The sequence below is a fragment of the Crocuta crocuta genome, unplaced genomic scaffold, assembly GCF_008692635.1.
Source record: "Crocuta crocuta isolate KB4526 unplaced genomic scaffold, BGI_CrCroc_1.0 scaffold586, whole genome shotgun sequence".
NCBI classification, from domain to species: domain Eukaryota; kingdom Metazoa; phylum Chordata; class Mammalia; order Carnivora; family Hyaenidae; genus Crocuta; species Crocuta crocuta.
This window is the reverse complement of record NW_027532407.1, coordinates 4,864,350-4,883,908: the sequence shown is the minus strand read 5'-3', so window position 1 is coordinate 4,883,908 and position 19,559 is coordinate 4,864,350. Positions and strand designations below refer to the sequence as shown.

At 34.1% G+C, this 19,559-nt stretch overlaps 2 protein-coding genes across 4 annotated transcripts in view; one reads left to right on the top strand and one right to left on the bottom strand.

Annotated features, from left to right (window-relative positions):
• RB1 (RB transcriptional corepressor 1) overlaps positions 1–19,559 on the bottom strand; it is a 168,456-nt gene that overhangs the window by 41,881 nt on the left and 107,016 nt on the right. The gene's annotated exons all lie outside the window — the stretch shown is intronic.
• On the top strand, positions 13,483–15,469 carry LPAR6 (lysophosphatidic acid receptor 6). 2 transcript variants are annotated; one of them, XM_077778768.1, is made up of 2 exons: positions 13,483–13,648; positions 13,901–15,469. In XM_077778768.1, exon 2 carries the CDS (start codon positions 14,175–14,177, stop codon positions 15,207–15,209), a length of 1,035 nt encoding a protein of 344 aa, XP_077634894.1. In that variant the 5' UTR covers positions 13,483–13,648; positions 13,901–14,174; the 3' UTR covers positions 15,210–15,469. The 2 variants fall into 2 exon arrangements, with proteins under 2 accessions (XP_077634894.1, XP_077634895.1); XM_077778769.1 differs by having other exon boundaries at positions 13,483–13,804.

Here is a 19,559-nt window from a genome sequence, read left to right as displayed (position 1 = left end):
CTTGTATGATACACCTGTTCAGTATCTTGACTGTGATAGTGGATATATGAACCTACATACATTGTCCCCAGGTCAGGCTGCCAGATGTGTCTTAGTTTGGGGGGTGTGTGTGGGGGGGTGTGTGAGTGAAATGTTCTCTACTGGTGTTCCTCTACAGTCCTGTAGAGGACTTAAAAATAAAATCTTTTAAAAAACAACAACAAAAACAAATCTAGAACCTAAGTGCTCACTGGTGGATGAATGGATAAAGAAAATGTGCTATATATATTTGATGCAGCCATAAAAAAGAAAATCTTGCTGTTTCCAACAGTATGGGTGGGCCTTGGGGACATTATGCTAAGTGAAGTAAGTCAGACAGAGAAAAACAAATACACTTATATGGGGAATTAAAAAAAAATCCAACACTGTGTACACAGATAAAACAGATGTGAATGCCAGAGGGACAGGGTGTGGGTGAAATGGGTAAAGGGGGTCAAAAGGTACAAAATTCCAGTTATAAAATAAATAAGTTATAAGGAGGTAATGTTATAATGTACAGCATGGTGACTACAGCTAATAATACTGTACTGTATATTTGAAAGTTACTAAGATAGTAAATCTTAAAAGTTCTCATCACAAGAAAAATTTTTAACTATGTATGGCAATAAGTGTTAACTATAGTTTTTGTGGTAATCATTTCACAATATATACAAATACTGAATCATTATGCTATACACCTAAAACTAATATAATATGTCAGTTATATCTCAATAAAAAGCTTTTGCACTGCAAAGGAGATAGTCAACAAAACTAAAAGGCAACCAACAGAATGGAAGAAAACATTTGCAAATGACATATTGGATAAAGAATTAGTATCCAAAATTTATAAAGAACTTATCAAACTCAACACCCAAAAAACAAATAATCCAGTGAAGAAATGGGGAGAAGACAGGAATAGACACTTTCCCAAAGACATCATACAGATGGCCAACAGATAGGGAAATGCAAATCAAAACTACAATGAGGTATCACCTCACACCTGTCAGAATGGCTAACATCAACAACACAAGAAACAACTGATGCTGGCAAGGATGTGAAGAAAAGAGGATGTCTCCTGCACTGCTGGTGGGAATGCAAGCTGGTGGGTTGCTGTGGAAAACAGTATGGAGGTTCCTCAAAGAGTTAAAAGTAGAAATACCCTATGATCCAGCAATTGCAGTACTCAGTATTTACCCAAAGGATACAAAAATACTAATTCAAAGGGATATATGCACCCCAATGTTTACAGCAGCATTATCTACAATAGCCAATATATGGAAGCAGCCCAAGTGTCCATCAACTGATGAATGGATAAAGAAGTGGTTATGTGTGTGTGTGTGTGTGTGTGTGTGTGTGTGTGTATAAACACACAATGGAATATTACTCAACCATCAAAAAGAATGAAATCTTGGGGTACCTGGGAGGCTCAGTCAGTTGAACATCTGACTTTGGCTCAGGTCATGATCTTGCAGCTTTTGAGTTCAAGCCCTGCATCGGGCTCTGCACTAACTGTGTGGAGCCTGCTTGGGATTCTCTCTCCCTCTCTCTGCCCCTGTCCCATTCTCTCTCACTCAAAATAAATAAATAAACTTTAAAAAAAAAAGAGGGGAAAAATAATTAAAATCTTGCCATTTGCAACATGGATGGAGCCAGAAAGTATAAGGCTAAGCAAAATCAGTCAGAGAAAGACAAACACCATATCATTTTACTCATATGTAGAATTTAAGAAACAAAACAAATGAATAAAGGGGAAAATACAAAGAGACAAACCAAAAAACAGACTCTAACTATAGAGAACTGACAGTTACCAAAAGGGAGGAAGGTGAGGGGATGGGTTAAATAGTTGATGGGAATTAACGAGTAAATTTGCTGTGATGAGCACTGAGTAATATATGGAAGTGCTGAATCACTATATTGTATATCTAAAACTATTATTACACTGCATGTTAACTGGAATTTAAATTTAATATATATATTTTTTAAACTGGAAAATTATAGACAGTTGATTTATTAGAATGATAAAGGAGCACCTGGGTGGTTCCGTTGGTTAAGTGTCTTGACTTTGGATCAGGTCATAATCTCGCGGTTCATGAGTTCGAGCCCCATATCAGCCTCTGTGATAAGAGCTCAGAGCCTGGAGACTGGTTTAGATTCTCTATCTCCCTCTCTCTCTTCCCTTCACCTGCTCCCACACATTCTTCTCTCTCTCTCTCAAAAATAAACAAACACTAGAAAAAATTAAAAATAAAAAAGTAGGGTTATGCTCCCTTTTCTCCAATTTTTTAAATTTCTCTTATTATTGCTCTTTAAGAGACTTAATATCTCTCCTACATTATAAATAATAATTTCTAGGAAAAAATTATTAAAAAACCAACTTCATGGAATAATGTCATATGTGTCTAGAAAGTGGTGGAGTTGTGTCAGAGAAAAGAATGAGAGCAGGGCTTGGTAACAGTTATGTGTCAGAACAGGAGAGAAAGGAAAGAGTTGGCTCCTTGAAGGACTGACACAATGACAAGAATCTAAAGGTGAATCCAAAGTTAGGATACCATGTAATAATGAAGAAAAGACAACTGTAATATAAGTACCTTTAAGATCCCAAATTCGAGCATATATGTAGGACAGGTAATTAACAGAGGTCAAGGAAGTCAATTGATATAGACTGTCAGATGTTGCTGCGACCAGGGAAATCTAACCCAGGAGAAAATTCAGTCCTGAGGTAATAAGGTGCTAGTCAAAACATCAAAGAGTAAAAGACAAACCTAATAACTGCACAGAGAGGCAGAAGTCAGGGTGGGATCTGACTTGAAATAGAACTATTGATTTGGAGCTCCTTTTAATGAAAGACAGTACTCTCCTAAAAGTATCTAGTTACAACCACACTGACGAGTAGCCAAAACCAAACCAAGCCAAACCAATCCCAGTTTATAAGGTGCCACACAAAACAAAAATCAGAAGTAGACATATGGAATCTTATCAAAGTGAAACACAATTTAGGAATTTGATTGCCTTGAAAGTTTTGGGTACATGAACCTGGTGAGTGAATTATGTAAGATGAGGCTGGAAATACACACTGGGGAGGGCATGTTCATTACTTCACTTCTTTCAAGTCTCTGTTCAAGTGTCTCTTTATCAGCAAGCCCTTCTTGGCCCTATATAGAATACCTTCCTTTTCTTCCTAAATGTATTTTTCTTCAGAGACCTTACCACCATTTGACTAATTATTTGTTGATTGCCCATCCCCCCCAAATAAACATAACTTGAGGAATTTCTTTTTTTCTCTGCTGTAATCCCAGTACCTGGAAGAGCCCTTGGCATACAACTGGCACTCTGTAAATATATGCTATTGAATAAACAAATATCAGCAGACCCAAGATCAAAGACAACATAAAAAGGAAAACAAATTTAAATGTGCCTATCCTATTTCCCTATCTCTATAACCAGGACAACAATCTACTAACTGTTCCTTAGTTTGGCTGAAGCAGTCCACTTTTAACTAAAAACAACAACAAAAAGCTGGGCTTTAAAAGGGGCCCTTTTGTAGGGTCAGTCCTTCCGGTCTTTTGTTTCTAACTTTTCTGAGGCAGCACTGGTGACATCTGGTATGAATAGGAAATTCTCAAGTTTTCCAAGAATGTGAAATCATTTGATTAAAATAACCACACCAGCAAACCAATAAAGGAAGTGACCATGTAAATTTTGTTCTGAGAAAGGGTTAGTAGTGGTTTAGAATCTTAGTGATAAATTCTTCCATATACCTTTGGTATCAGTATCTGTTAAGAGCCAGTCTCTCTGAATTCTAGTTAAGAGTAAAACATCTGCATAAATGCTTAAATGTTTCCACTGTTAAGCGTATTTGCCATAGTGTTCATAGAACTGTATCTTAAAAATCTGTCATTTGAAAGTAAAAATAAGGAAAAAAAAGAATCTAAATTATGTACACTCATTTTTATTTTAAAGGGCAAAACTTAAAAAAATATTAATTTGGGTATCAAAACTGCAAACCAGGGCACCTGGCTGCCTCAGCCAGTATAGCCTATGACTCTTGATCTCAGGGTTGTGAGTTCAAGCCCTACACTGGGTGTGGAGCCCTACTTTAAAACAAACGAATTGCAAACCACTTTAAGAGAAACAATTATATTCTTGTTCAGATCCTTTTCTCATTTTTCTGAATGGATTATTAAATTTCACTTATTTTTTATTAAGTAAACTGTACATCCAACGTGGAGTTGAACTCACGACCCAGGGATTAAGAGTTGCATTCTCCTCTGATGGAACCAGCCGGGCGTCCCTCATTAGTTTTAATCTTATATAAAGTACAATATGATAAACTGACATTTTCTTCCTACTTTATGTGTTCTTGGAGCAAAACTATTTAGTCAAATGTACCTTTTTTTTTTTAAACTACAGACTTCACATAATTACTTCACTATTCTTTTATTTTTAAGTGCACTCAATTTTTTCCCAGAAATTTATGGAGTCTTTTATTTTTAATGGAGTTTTTATTTCATTTATTTTTTCATTTTAGTTGGAATTTATTTTGTTTGCTATAAAAAGTTAAAGTCCAATTTTTTAAATTGCTCCCCTGATGACCCATTCATTAAGCATTTCTAAACTATATTTTTCTCTACTGCTTTGAAGTGCTAATGTTATATTCCCCCATGTGCATGGTATACTTCTGGGCTCAAATTCACTCATAACTAAAGAAATGCAAATGAGGGGCACCTGGGTGGCTCAGTTGGTTAAGCATCTGACTTCGGCTCAGGTCATGATCTCACAGTTTGTGGGTTCAAGCCCCGCATCGGTGTCTGTGCTGACAGCCAGCTCAGAGCCTAGAGCCTGCTTCAGATTCTGTATCTCCCTCTCTCTCTGACCCTCCACAGCTTATGTTGTCTCTCTCTCTCAGAAATAAATAAAAAACATTAAAAATTTTTTTCAAGAAAAATAAAGAAATGCAAACTAAACAAAATATCACTTTTAACCTATTAATTTATGAAGGGTTTAAAAGTCCTCTAAATCTGGTTTAGAGGAGGGTATGCAGAAATAAGGTACTACTGATAGGAATAGGAATAGGAGTGGGAAACAAGGACAAATTTTTTTAGAAGTAAAATTGATAGGTTATAGTATATACACACATATATACATACTATATATGTAATTATATATACACACACATTGTACACACACACACACATTTTATTCAAAGACATTCGCTGAAAATCTATTGGGATTTTAGTGGAATAACAAACTTTTAGATTTGTTCCAGTAAAACTGCATGTCACATATTTAGGTATTTTTTTATGGTCTTCATTAAACGTTTTGGGTCTTTTGTTTTCATCTAGATCTTGTTCTATCCCTATTACATTTATTCTAAGGTATTTTATACCATCTGTTGTTTTAAGTGGAATATTTTATCCATTACATTTTCCAGTTGATTATTGCTGATACAAAATTATCTTAATGAGAACGACACCACTTAATCAAAAAGCTAATCAAGGAATAGTTTTTAAAAGATACATATATTTTTTAAAACATTTTACTTGAATTTTCAAAAATACAGAATGTATATTCACTTAAAAAATCCTCCTTCTGTAGGGTCAAAGTTCTTTAAGTATAGTTTCAAGTTGTTTCTCTCCTGTGAATCACATCAGCTATGTTTGTCTATGACTTTCACTATGCATAAAGACATCAACACCCTTGCAAGACATTCTGAGAACTAGAGAATCAACCCTGCCAGTTTCTTATGGCATCCCCTATGAACCTTTTACAGATGTATATACATCTAACTCAATGATGTACTTTCAGCAACTTGCCTCTGAGTCACTCCACAGCACTGAACTTGGTTTTCCTAAAACACAATTTCATTAGTGGGAACAAACGAAACAAAAGAACTTAGGTGTGTCAAAGAGCAGCTTTCTGGCCACAAGTATTTAGCTTTTCAGGAACATCCTAAAAGAGCAATCCTTCCCTTTCTCCACGTATTAATAACGGATAAAGTCAACAAATGCTTACTGAAATATAACTGAAGAGTACCTGGATTCCTGATAATAAACAGTGTTAGAAAATGTTCAATTACTAATTATTTGAAAGAAAGAAAGATTTCCTTCCTCTAAATAAAATTTGGGACAATACTTTTTAAATTTCCAACTTTTTTTTTAAAATCAATATGGGGTGTCCGGGTGGCTCAGTCAGTTGAGCATCCAACTCTTGATTTCAGCTCAGGTCATGATCTCAGGGCTGTGGGATCAAGCCCTGCATCAGATTCTGCACTAAGCAGAGAGCCTGCTTAAAATTCTCTCTCTCTCTCCCTCTGCCTCTCTTCCCCCACCTTGCCCTCTCTCTGAATAAATGAACGAATAAAATCAATATAGGTGAAGCTAAAAGTGAAGGATGGTTGCAGTACGATTTTAATCTACTCTAAGAGATTAAGCTAAATCTGTCATAGTTTTAGACTACAGTGTTTACTCAAAAAGGCTATATAGCTTATACATATAACAAACAAGGATTTTCTCTGCTTAACATTTACCTAAGCTATGAACCAAGGTTCCCATTTTATGTCGTTAAGAAAAAATAAGGTTGGAATCCATCTGTTCTATCAGGAAAACATGATCAGACATCAAGGAACTAGACAGAATACTAGCTCCAGTTCCCCATACACTTACTGAATTGTATTCTCTAACTTGACAAAGAAGTACAAGGAACTGGGCTGGGTATTTAATGATGAGGACCTAGTTTCTAGTTCTAGCTTCATCATTCTCCATCATTTAATCACTTTCATAATTCTGGACAAATCACAACTCTGATTTGCAGTTTCTTGGAGACAATAATATGTTCTATCATTCAAAATTTGTATGAAGATTAAATATAAGGTCTGAAAAGGATTTTAAAGATCTAGTTCAATATTCTTTTATAAATGAATAATAGAGAAGCTAAACTATTTGTTCAATGTCACATTAAGTTTTAGTAGCACAGCTGGGATTACAAACCTAGGTCCTTTAACATCTAGATTTTTTTTTTTTTTTTTTTTACACTATGTCTACCTGCTTCAAAAGTAGGTAAAAGACTTTTGAAAACCACAACCTATGGTCTTCCGTGACTGCATTTTATGACCATACTAAACCCTTATGTCCCAAAGCATACATTGTGTGTGGTGAAATAACTTCTCTTTTAGAAATTATGGAACTAATTATATAACATTCTTGAGAAAACTGAGAAAATCATCATTCAAATCATTTTATGTGTTTTTGGTTGAAAAATATGACATTACTAACCAGGCATGACTCTAGCCTTCAGGATTTAAAATTTAAAACTTTTATTCAACTTTAAAGGCTAGCCTTCTTTAGATATCATCTCCTCTGACAGCCCTTTAACTGACTTGGTTGACTCCCATCTCCACTCTGTATAAACATCTATTATTATACTCTGTATTGCAGTTATTTCTTTGTCTTTCATCTTAACTGACTTACATGAATAGGTCTTAAAAGGAAGACAAATTAAGTACTATGGAAGTATAGAAAAAAATGTATGAAATTGAGAGGTCTCCATAAAAAAATGTGATGGATTTTAAGAGGCAGCAATGAAGGAGTGGTGAGCAGGCCAAGATAGGAAAAAAGAAAGAAGGGACAACTCAAGTGCTGATAGTGATAGATCGGTTTACTCAAGTTTTAAGTCTCACACCACGAACAACATTCCTGCTCCTCTTAATTTCCTTTACCCTCTTTGCTTGAACCTACTTAAACCAACATTTCCATCTGCTATAAATCATTATTCATCACCCTTTATGTCTTTCTTCTACTTCTACCCAACACTATAAGCAGGTTCAACCCTTTGAACTTGGGTAGATGACTCATGCTCCAGTAAAGAGTAACAAAAAGTACTAACTGTCTGCAATAATGACAGAAAGGTAAACCACTTTCAAATGATATCAACACACTTAAAGTACTACTAAATTCATATAGAATTTAAAATTTTTCTTGTTAGGTTAAAAGATCTTTTTATATAAAGTAAATATATTTTATTGTCATAAACTACAAATGCTCATTGCTCAAACTGAAAGTTTTGTTTATGTCTGAACGTAAATAAAAATTTTTATCATAATAGGCTTCAGAAGACTCCAAAATGAGAAAACTTCGGCTTTTTTAATAAGTGTAAATTTGAGGAGCACCCGGGTGGCTCAGTCCAACTCTTGACTTCAACTCAGGTCATGATCTGAAGGTTCCTAGGATGGAGCCCCACACATCAGCCTCTGATGTGCTGTGCTCACAGCACAGAGCCTGCCTGGGATTCACTCTTTCCCTGTCTCTCTCTCCTCACCTGATAGCACGTACACATGTGTACACTCTCTCTCTCAAAATTAAAAAAAAAAACAAAAAACATTTTTTGAAATAAGTGTCAATCTGACATGGAAGAGAACGCTGAAGAGTCACATCTCATCATGATAAACATTTGCTGCATTCAAAACAGGTTTAGAGTATTTTTCTTACAATTTAAAATTTCACTGTTCCACACTTCAAACTTGAACTCTGATTCAGTTTAAGTTTCATATACTCTATCCAATTGTTTTTACAAATGTCATAATGTTATTTTAGGCATAACTCCAATTATGGGCATCAAAACTTTTAATAAGAAAATACTTTAAAGCTTTGATCAGTTTCATAGTAAGAACATGGCATCTTATTTGTGCTTTGGAAAGAAAATCCTTTTAAAGAAGAATGCTACAGAAATACAAAAAGGCTTTTTTCAATGTTAAATCTTCACAGTATAATAACATGTTAACAAAATTCTTCTTGTATCAGAAGACTCTTGGCTTAAGCAAAGAATATTTCTTGTACATATTTCTTGTGTAACCTGTTTTCAAAATTAGATATCCTTAAACATAAAGAATGAAAAGTGACTCCTTGATTTGTTATACCTGAGAGTGAAAAAAAAAAAAACCAACCTAGCAGCTTAAGCATTCATAGTATTTAATGAATCAGAATCAGGTATAGACACAGGAAAAGACCTCTGAGCAGTCCAGCTCCCTCAATTTACAGCCAAGTAGCCAAAATCTTAGGAAGGTCAAATGACTGCATAACAAGCTTCTCTGATTCTTTGACTGTACTCTTTATACAATACTTTTACACTCCCTAGTCAAAATTTAAAAATTAAAGATTTACATTCTATTGCCTACATATGCACTTCTGTACTTCATTCATAAGGAACCTGCACTAGCATCTAATAGTCTTTTCCTTTTAGTCTATCCACAGAGAAACATTTTCAAAATATTTCTGAGATTTCCAGATATTTCAGAGAAATAGCCTGCAGGACTTGCTAACCCTTTAATTCTTAAGATCTGTGGTCTCTTATGTGTTTTTAGTCACAGTTTTATTGAGAATCTTCTCAAAGCCATAGACCTAGTCCTTGGGGGGAATGATTTAAACAGTAGTTTTAGAGATGTCAAGCTCTTCAGGTAGAGATCTCTTGCACTAGACTATCAAAACTGCCTCAGCATTAAACCAAATTACCACATATATCTGGACTATATTAACCTACCAACATGCAGTATGTTTCTCAGAACCACAATCTGACATCCGGTGCTTTTTTTGAATTGAAATGAAGGCAAATGAGATTTGGTGTATGTTCTGCCATTAGAAAACAATCTGCAGTGATCACTTAATGGCTCATGGTAAAGATTCACAATAGCAAAAGAAAAGTTTCTCCCTTGACACATGGGAATGTTTTCCTTCATTAAACAGAAGGGACATAATCCACTATGGTTTCCTTTTCTGCCTTGTATCAAATGCAGCAACCTCCCTTGGCTTATATTTTTCTAACATCATCATTTCATATTCTGCCCTTCACTTCTATCTCCCTGCTAGCACTTGGCTTTTATTCTTTTACTAACATGTTATGAATTTGTGTTTTAAGGGTTTTTTGCCTTTTGTAAACATTGTAGTGTTCAAAATGATAATTTTTAGAATGAAAATGACTAATGTATACAATAATTTCTCTCACATTTCTCATATTCAAACTTTTAAACTGTTCTATATTCTCTTTTTAGACTTCTAAAGTTTAGATATAATTTACATATAATAAAATGTTAAAATCTTAATGTTTAGTTCCAGCAGTTATGACAGTTTTAAAATTATCAACAGCTTTAAATTATTTTTGGAAGCAAGAAGAGAATAAATGAATAAATAGTTGATTCACTCATGAGCTGATCTGTGACAGGCTGGCAGGGGGAAACAGAAAAGGGTAGGACTAAAAATCAGAAGACAAGATAAGGCATTATAAGAATCATACAGATAATAACAAGGTTAGCCCAGAAAGGTGGAAGTGAGTGATCTTACTATCAAGTCTAGAAATAGGCTTGATGAAAATGAAGAGAAAGTAAGAATGGCTGAGGTGCACACTTTACACATTATTTGTTTATGGTGGGTGTCTAATAAAGCTTTATTTATTTATTTAACAAACATTATTAGGAGCCTATGTTGAATCAAGTCAGATTTGTTGTCTCCTCAAAGTCAGTTGTAGCAGAAATTTAGTCAGGAACTCAGAAATTACCCCAATCCTTAAACTTCTAATAGTTAACTAACAGAATACTCTCTGTCAACCTGATAAAAAATGAGATAAGCAACTAAATGATTTATACCATTATTGTAGTGAATCAAACATCTACTTTATAGGCTAGCCAGTTATTTAATTGACTTTTTGATACAATTAAGGCTTGAAAAGTGATGACTTGCATAATGATACGAAATTTCAAATAGGTGGTACATGTTATTCCACCCTCATAGAAAACCTCACAAAAGTAACAAGTTGATTCATAGACTTAACCTACAGAGGTATACAAATCTTGCGTTAAAATAACAGTTTGGCCTGAAGCTATCAAATGCAATGTGCCTATTAAATATACTCAATTCCCTATCTTTATTTAACTCCCTTTCCATGTAGTTACTATATATTTTTCAAATCTTAATCTAAGGAATTTTCAAGGTATCTAATTTCACTTTGGTTCCTTAATTAGAAGTCAACATAAATATCTTGGAAAATCCAGCATTTAATGATCTTCCCTAAAGCAGACAGCCCTTCTGCTGTTGTTCTTTTTTCTCAGCAGAAACACCTTTCAACAAAATTAAAGTTTACTAATATGATTTATTCACCAACAAACATGTCAGTATCTACTAATGGTCAAACACTATAAAATTAGAAATACAAATACATACTAATATACTAATAACAAAAAGGTTAATTCAAAAATAGTGATCTATAAGCAAAACAACTCAAACATGAAAAACAAGATATAAACAGTTAGGTAAACAAGTCCTGTAAGTAACACCAATATGTAGAAGAATATTCCAATATAGAATTAACACAATTTTTAACTCTTTGAGTAAATGCTTCATTCAAAATGAAAGCAGAAGTAAACAAGGTCAGGGCATGTGACTGCTTATTATTTCATTATTTAATGATGACTAAAGAGATTATCAAAGTAATAGATTACTAAGAAACTATAACAGAAAAATTTTCTCTAATAAGAATACAAGCTTATTGGGTGACTGGGTGACTCAGCTGGTTAAGCATCTGACTCTTGGATTCAGCTGAGTTCATGACCTCATGGTTTGTGAGATGGAGCCCTGCATCGGGTTCTGTACTGACAGTGTGGAACCTGCTTGGGATTCTCTCTCCCCCCCACACCCCACCCATCCCTTGCTTGCTCTCTATCTCTCTCAAAATAAATAAGCATTAAAAGAAAGAATACAAGCTTATTAACTATTTATCTTGTTAGTATTCACCTACTTCTTATATGAACACACACAGGCTTAACCCTTTTCCATACAAATGCAATACTCAAAGAATTCAGCCCTTTAATGTTTAAGTTTATTGATTATAAATAACAGACATTTTTTATAGACAAATTTCCCCATCAAAACAAAAAAATACAAGTCAGGCAGGATTCATCATCAAACAACAAATGCTGCTAGATTTTATAATTAAAGAGGTATTAAAAGATATTACTGCAATGTATTACTTTTAAATTAGTTATTTAGGAAGGAAAAACAAGTCATTCACAAATTCCCTAAATTTTCAAAATTGATAATTAGAAAAAGTTTTGGCCCAAACTGAACCAAACTAGGAAAAAGCAACAGTCGGGGTACCTAGATGGCTCAGTTAGTTAAGCGTCCTACTTTGGGTCAAAGTTCCAGGAGTTTGAGCCCCATCAGTTAGTAAGTTCGAGCTCAGCTTAGGGCTCACTGCTGTCAGTGCCAGAGCCTGCTTCAGATCTTCTGTCCTCCTCTCTTTCTGCCCCTCCCCTGCCTCTGCTCTGTCAAACATAAATAATAAGAACATTAAAAAGAAAATAGTAACAGTAAAACATAACTGGATCTAGCCTTTTCTGAAAAATGGTAATTTAGAACAAAAAAAAAAACCAAGTATGTGTCCAAAGGTTGTGGTATCTTCAATCCTCAAGGTAATAACATCTATATTCAGTAATCCCCATCCTGCACATACTTTATTCCTCCAACTTCTCTGGACTTTAAAAAATGAGTATCCTTTAAATACATCCATAAACAACTCATAGGAGCTTTTAACTGAAGACAAAATCTGATCCATATTCCATTATATAGTTAACGTTGTAAGGTGTGGGCTAGGGGTAAGGAAAATAAAATCATGAACCTAAAATTTAGTAGCCAAGTAGTNGGGGGAGTTCATTTAAAAAGATGCAATTTAGGTCTGTGTGTGAGAAAGATTAATATATCACACCAAATGTGAACATTCTTGAATTTATTCCTTGGTGAAAGTGGTAATTTAGAAGTCGAAAGTGCTCTAAAATATTAACTCGATTTTACAGGAAAGAGGAAAGGATGTAGAAAATTCCTTCATCAAAAACAGAAGATTCAGGATTGGAGCCACTCATAATCATACCAATTAAATCTTGAAGAACAATTATGCCAAACAGAAGCCAAGAGGGGCAGAACCACCACTGGTCAGTCATGCCCTTTTTATCCCTAAAGATTAAATTTCTCCTAAACAGCTTTTTTAATGCTATATTAAGATACCACAAACAACTTAAATTTATAAATACACACTCCTATACATTGTATTTCTTTAAAAAAAAGTCCTATTCCAAACACAAAAACAATCAATTATAAGAGAAAAACAGGTTTAATACTGATATCTTTCTTAAATATTACTACTAAATACAAAGAAATATAAGAAAGGGAAAGAAAAAACTAACTCCTTGTGAGGTAGCCAACATCCCAGAAGGCATTTCTGCCTAAAAAGAGTTAAAGGGCAGAAGCTCAGCTAAACAGCCAGTGACCATTTGCAAGCCTCCTAGGTATATTCCCAGCAGACACATTATCAGATTAAAGGAACTGCAAACAAACGGGGCTGAAACCTCTCTTTGTCCAAGCCCAGCCTCTTCTTCCTGTGATGTCATATTACAAATCTAGCGAGCCTTTCTTTTCCACTTCAGAGAAAGCCCTTCTCACAATACATCTGGCAACGGAGGAAAGGCTTCAATTCAGCAAGAGCTAACACGCTTAGGAATTTATTTCGGAAACTTTCAAGACTCTTCTGCTTACTACCATCTGGAATCCACTTCAGCAATACCAAAAAGGAAAATCTTATTTAAAAGGAACAAGAAGTAAGTGAGACAAAACTGGGAATGTTTAAGTCTCTGAAACTCTGAACTGAAAAGCAAAAAAGATTGCTAACTTTAGCCTAAGTATTCTGGAGCATAAAGAAACTTCAATTTTGAAATATTTCACCCTGCCTACTGAAATACAAGTTTACCAGATGAGTAGTTTTATTCCCGTTTCAAAAAACACAGCTTTTCTTTAAATTTATAATCTAACAGGCTGGCTGGCTTCACTGACTACTTTTTTTTTTTTTTAAGTTGTTCGTCAGCTACCTAAACCCTGGATCCACGGATTTTCTGGAAATTAGAAAATGAGAGTATTTTCCTGTTGAAGAACCAAGTGGAAAATTTACAACGAATTTCATGTTTCCTGTTGAGATTTCGAAGAAAAAGGAAGTATTTATAAAACCACCCAAAGGTACAAAGAATTTGCAAATACTCTGGAGGTTATAAAGTGGCCGTAATCCGAATACCAAAGAAGACTGCAGCAGACCAAAGGACTTAAACACTGTAAACTGGACGTGCCTTTATAATGGTAAGCAATAACAGCTCCCAATGCTACTATGATGACTCCTTTAAGTACACTTTGTATGGGTGCATGTTTAGTATGGTATTTGTGCTTGGGTTAATATCCAACTGTGTTGCCATATACATTTTCATCTGCACTCTGAAAGTGCGAAATGAAACTACAACGTACATGATTAACTTGGCAATGTCAGACTTGCTTTTCGTTTTTACTTTACCGTTCCGGATTTTTTACTTTGCGACCCAGAATTGGCCATTTGGAGATCAACTCTGTAAGATTTCAGTGATGCTATTTTATACCAACATGTATGGAAGCATTCTGTTCTTAACCTGTATTAGTGTGGATCGGTTTCTGGCAATTGTCCACCCATTTAAGTCAAAGACTCTAAGAACCAAACGAAATGCAAAAATCGTGTGCATTGCTGTGTGGCTAACTGTAATCGGAGGAAGTGCACCAGCAGTTTTTTTTCAGTCTACCCACTCTCAGGGTAACAATGCCTCAGAAGCCTGCTTTGAAAAATTTCCAGAAGCCACATGGAAAACATATCTCTCAAGGATTGTAATTTTCATCGAAATTGTAGGATTTTTTATTCCTCTAATTTTAAACGTAACTTGTTCTAGTATGGTGTTAAGAACTTTAAATAAACCTGTTACATTAAGCAGAAGCAAAATAAACAAAACTAAAATTTTAAAAATGATTTTTGTACATTTGGTCATATTCTGCTTCTGTTTTGTGCCTTACAACATCAATCTTATTTTATATTCTCTTATGAGAACACAAACATTTGTTAATTGCTCAGCAGTGACAGCAGTAAGGACTATGTACCCAATCACTCTCTGCATTGCCGTTTCAAACTGTTGCTTTGACCCTATAGTTTACTACTTCACGTCCGACACGATTCAGAATTCAATAAAAATGAAAAACTGGTCCACTAGGAGAAGTGACTTCAGGTTCTCTGAAGTTCATAACACAGAGAACTTTATTCAACATAACCTACAGACCTTAAAAAGTAAGATATTTGACAATGAGTCTACAATATAAACTGCCTGAAATAAAACCGCTGGGACTTCACTGGGAATATCTAAGTTCCTTGAACTGTGAAAAGTGTTTTCTTGGACAACTATTTCTCCACCTCTGAAAGAAAATAAACATGTGGACATTTTAAAGTTATTAGTATAAAATATTGTATTCAATGTGTTATGCATTAAAATGTATTCTATTCTATATACATACTATTTTATTTTTCTGAGCCATTTTGATCTGTTCCTTCCTCTTCATTAAAAAAAATCCTTAAAAAAGTTGTTCAAAGTCTAAAAGTGACTATGATTTCAATCATGTGGTGACCATGTGTGCTATCTGAATTTCTTAGCAATTTTAAACTAAATGAATTGTAACTATTAAATGTTTTAAGTATTTAATATTTTTATTCAACATAGATCTAACTTCTATTTCAATTTGAATTGAAATTACTAATGTTTCTTGAAATATAACATAAATGAGAGAGGAGAATAATTTGAAATAGTAAGTGTTTGGGGAATGTTTTTGAAAAAACAACTAAAAATGTCTTCTGCAGACTAACAACACACTAACACTATATGGGGATCTGTAGCAGTTACACATCCAGATGATATTTAGGATTCTGTCATAAGCATATGCTATCTCACTATATAGTATAGTATAGTATACTTTAAAATTGTTATTTTGATCCATTCGCTAGACATAACAGCACTTACTTTCAAAAAAATATACATCACCAAAACTGAGAGAGAAGAAACTAACAAAACTGTTTTGCCAAGTCAATTAAAAAAAATACCACTCAGAGGTACATTTTAAAGGTGTATTTATGTCATGATAAGTAACCTGTATATTAAGTATTTTAAGTCAGAAATACCATAAATAATAAGACAGTGAAATGTAAGACTTAGCACGTAGAAATTACTCAGTACAACTAGTTTCATTTTCTTAAACACAGAAAAGGTACTGAATTGAGCTATAATTTAGATATTAAGCACCAACTACCTAAAACTTTTTCGTTTTCCAACATATTTTTTCTTTCAAATTCAAGCAGTTCTCCAAAGTTAACTAAAAAAAGAATACTTTTTATTTGAGAAAAATGACATAAAATTAAATTCAGCATTCAGTCTATCTGATTTTTACATCTGATCTTTCATGTCCTGAATACAACTTTGGACAAATATTCTTAAAATTTAAATTTGATTTTTGGTCTTCTCTGGGTTTGGGCTACAATGATTTCAGACAAATTACAGTCATTTGCTAAATAAATAAGTAATCCATTTTCAATAAAATAAAAGTAGGGGATTTTCTTTAGATAGTCATGGTTTCCTTTAGATAAACCAAAAGCAAAACAAATCCTTAATGTCTTCCATTGGTCCTGTAGTACCTCTCTTTGATATTACTCTTCAGAAAATAAATAGACCTAGCACTCTTGAAAAGCAACTAGTAACTTAATGATGTGGAAGAAAGGGGCAGGGAGGTTGTAACAGATTTCTCAGAGCTTTTCTTGGCATAAAACTCCGTGGGCAAATTTTCAAAGTATGGCTATTAGTTTAAAATACAAGCAAAACTTGAGTCATTAGATTGTTGTTTCTGTGATTACTAGAGAAATCTTGCCCTCTTGTCAAGGGAAAGATGAATCAAAGTTTTGTAGGATTTTTCACAAAGTAATACCTAACAGGTAACAAATATTAGTTTTCTCATCAAGAACTTCAAATCCTGGGTAAATCTCAACTACATGGACAGAAAGTTTACTAAAGCTATTCTCCTTTTTGCTTTATGGTAAATTACATATTCCGAGAAGTTTTCTCTTTCCCTTTCCCCTGGAAAACCTGTATTACTAGAACTCTGAGAATTTTACTTTTTGTTACTTTAAAGTGACAGTTTCAAGCCCTTCCCCCCAAAGAACTGATCATAAAGAACATCTCCATAAAAGAGTAGATGATTTTATCTTCTGTTCCACATTAATGTCCTTCAAAGGAAGATGAGAACATTTTTAAGGTGTGGAAAACAGCTACCCAAGATCCTAATGATTGATTCTAAACTCAGAAAAGACCTTTTCTGAAAAAATAGCAACTAAGTAACTAGTTTATCAAAAGAATGTACAAAAATATATATACTGTATATAATACATGTTCAAAAAATTTAAAGAAACAGAAGACACTACTTTATCAAGGAGTTTTGACTTGATGCTCTACACTCAAAATACTGAAAGTAAATTTAAGGTATAAATCTTATTTATAGACATTAGTATTTAAAGATTAGTCACTCAGTTGAGGAATGTAAAATACAAAATGGAATATCAGCAAACTTCATATCCTCAACTGAGAAACATTTGATTCATGACTCGTTCTAGCTGGCAAAAGTCTGAAGCAACTGCTTTTTGGTTCTGTAATTTTGGATCCCTAATGAATGAACCAGACACTTGAGACTTCTGTCAATATAATAAGTTACTATTGCCTCAGAGAATCTTTACTACCTCCCAGCACTCCAACTTTTTTCATACTTGCATGTCAATCCAACCCCAGATGCAAGTAAAGGAAGATGTAACCTTGTGTTCTTTTAAAAAAATTTTTTTTAATATTATTTATTTCTGAGAGAGAGAGAGAGAGAGAGACAGCATGAGCAGGGGAGGGTCAGAGAGAGAGGGAGACACAGAATCCTAAGACAGGCTCCAGGCTCTGAACTAGCTGTCAGCACAGCGCCCGACACGTGGCTCGAACCCACAAACCGTGAGATTATGACCTGAGCTGAAGTTGGACGCTTAACCGACTAAGCCACCCAGGCATTCCGTAACCTGGTGTTCTTAGTTGTAAATAAATAATATAGAACATTTTATAAACAGTGCTTACTAATAAATGAATCTTAAGGCAACCGTAAGATGAAATGTTTTTTAAAAAGCTCTTTTGGGCTAGGCTAGAAATAAAATCCTCCACTTATAACATGATTTCCAAGTAAAAGGGACTAATGGACAAGCTTAAGGACTGAAAATGTATTTGTAAAGACTAGAGTACTTAATGGTTGACAATATTACTTAATTAGCAACATTTTCTAGAGATCAACATATACATTCTTCTAAAATCACTAATTCTCAAATATCTAATCTCTCTCTTTAGCCTTTTTACCTGATGTCTGCTACGTTTTTCTGACAGTCAATTTTATGAGTATAAAGAATCATCAATTAAACAGGGCAAGAGATCAGGATAATGAAGGACTATGAAATTAAGTCCAAGCCAACTTTACAATCAAGTCTTTCTCCTTCCTCTGGCTCTCAAAAGATTTATTCCAAAATTATGTAAAAGTATATAAAATTATCTCTCATCACAGTGATTAAAGTGTTGAAAGCAGTGACAAAATCAGAATCCAAGACTCAGGAGCCCAGAAGTAGAGATAATTCATGAATTTAATAATCACTTTCAAACTCAAACCCTGCTTTACTCATATAGAGTCAACTAATAAAGTAATTTTTGAAAATTATTAAAATTTAAGAATAGTTAGAAACTGGAACACATATGTATTATATACTTAAAGCCAGGTTATAGTTAAAAGCCACAGGGCAACTGTGCTAGTTCTGCTACTTTCCCATCAAAATGATTTCTAGTAAATTCACAATTTTAAACTGAGAAAACCTGTAAGTCATTTGATACAACTACTTCACCTTAGGTTAAGGAAACTGAAGAACTAAAAGGGTAAGTAACTTGCATAAGGTCACATAAGAAGTTAAGGTCCAGTAAGGATAAGAACTTGGATTTTCTGTTTGTTTTTGACTTATCTATTTCATTAATGGTGGCAAGGGAAGTAGCATATGCAAAGGCCCCGTGGTCTGGTATACCGAAAGAACTAAAAATCAAACTGGCTGTAGATAAACAGCTGAGACCTTACATGTACTTATGGGCCTTAATAAAGCCATGTTAAGATCTGAGGAGATGTGGAAAAAGCCCTGAAGGATTTCCAGTTTAGAAGATACATGATCAGATGTGCATTCCAAAAAGATTCATCTGATTATAGGGTACAGATGCATCTGTCTTCAGCAAAAAGAAAAACAATCACAGTAAGAGAGATATTTATTCAATTTAAACTTAAAGAGCTGTTATCTTTTATTTTAATTATGTTCTTTCTCCCTTATTAAAATGGTAAGAAATATTAAAATTATTTGAAATGATGATGATGAAAGATGAGAATATTTTAATGTCATCATTTTGCAAAATTAAATGAGCAGCCCTTGTGGAGAAATTAATACATTCATACACTGCTCATGGGAATACAAAATGGTTTGATCTTTATGGATGGGAACTTGGCAATCTCTCTCTCTCTCTCTCTCTCTCTCTCTCTCACACACACACACACACACACACACACACACACTTACCCTTTAAG

Excerpts from the sequence above, each read along its gene's own strand:
- LPAR6 (XM_077778768.1), top strand. The coding sequence starts at position 14,175 with ATGGTAAGCAATAACAGCTCCCAATGCTACTATGATGACTCCTTTAAG.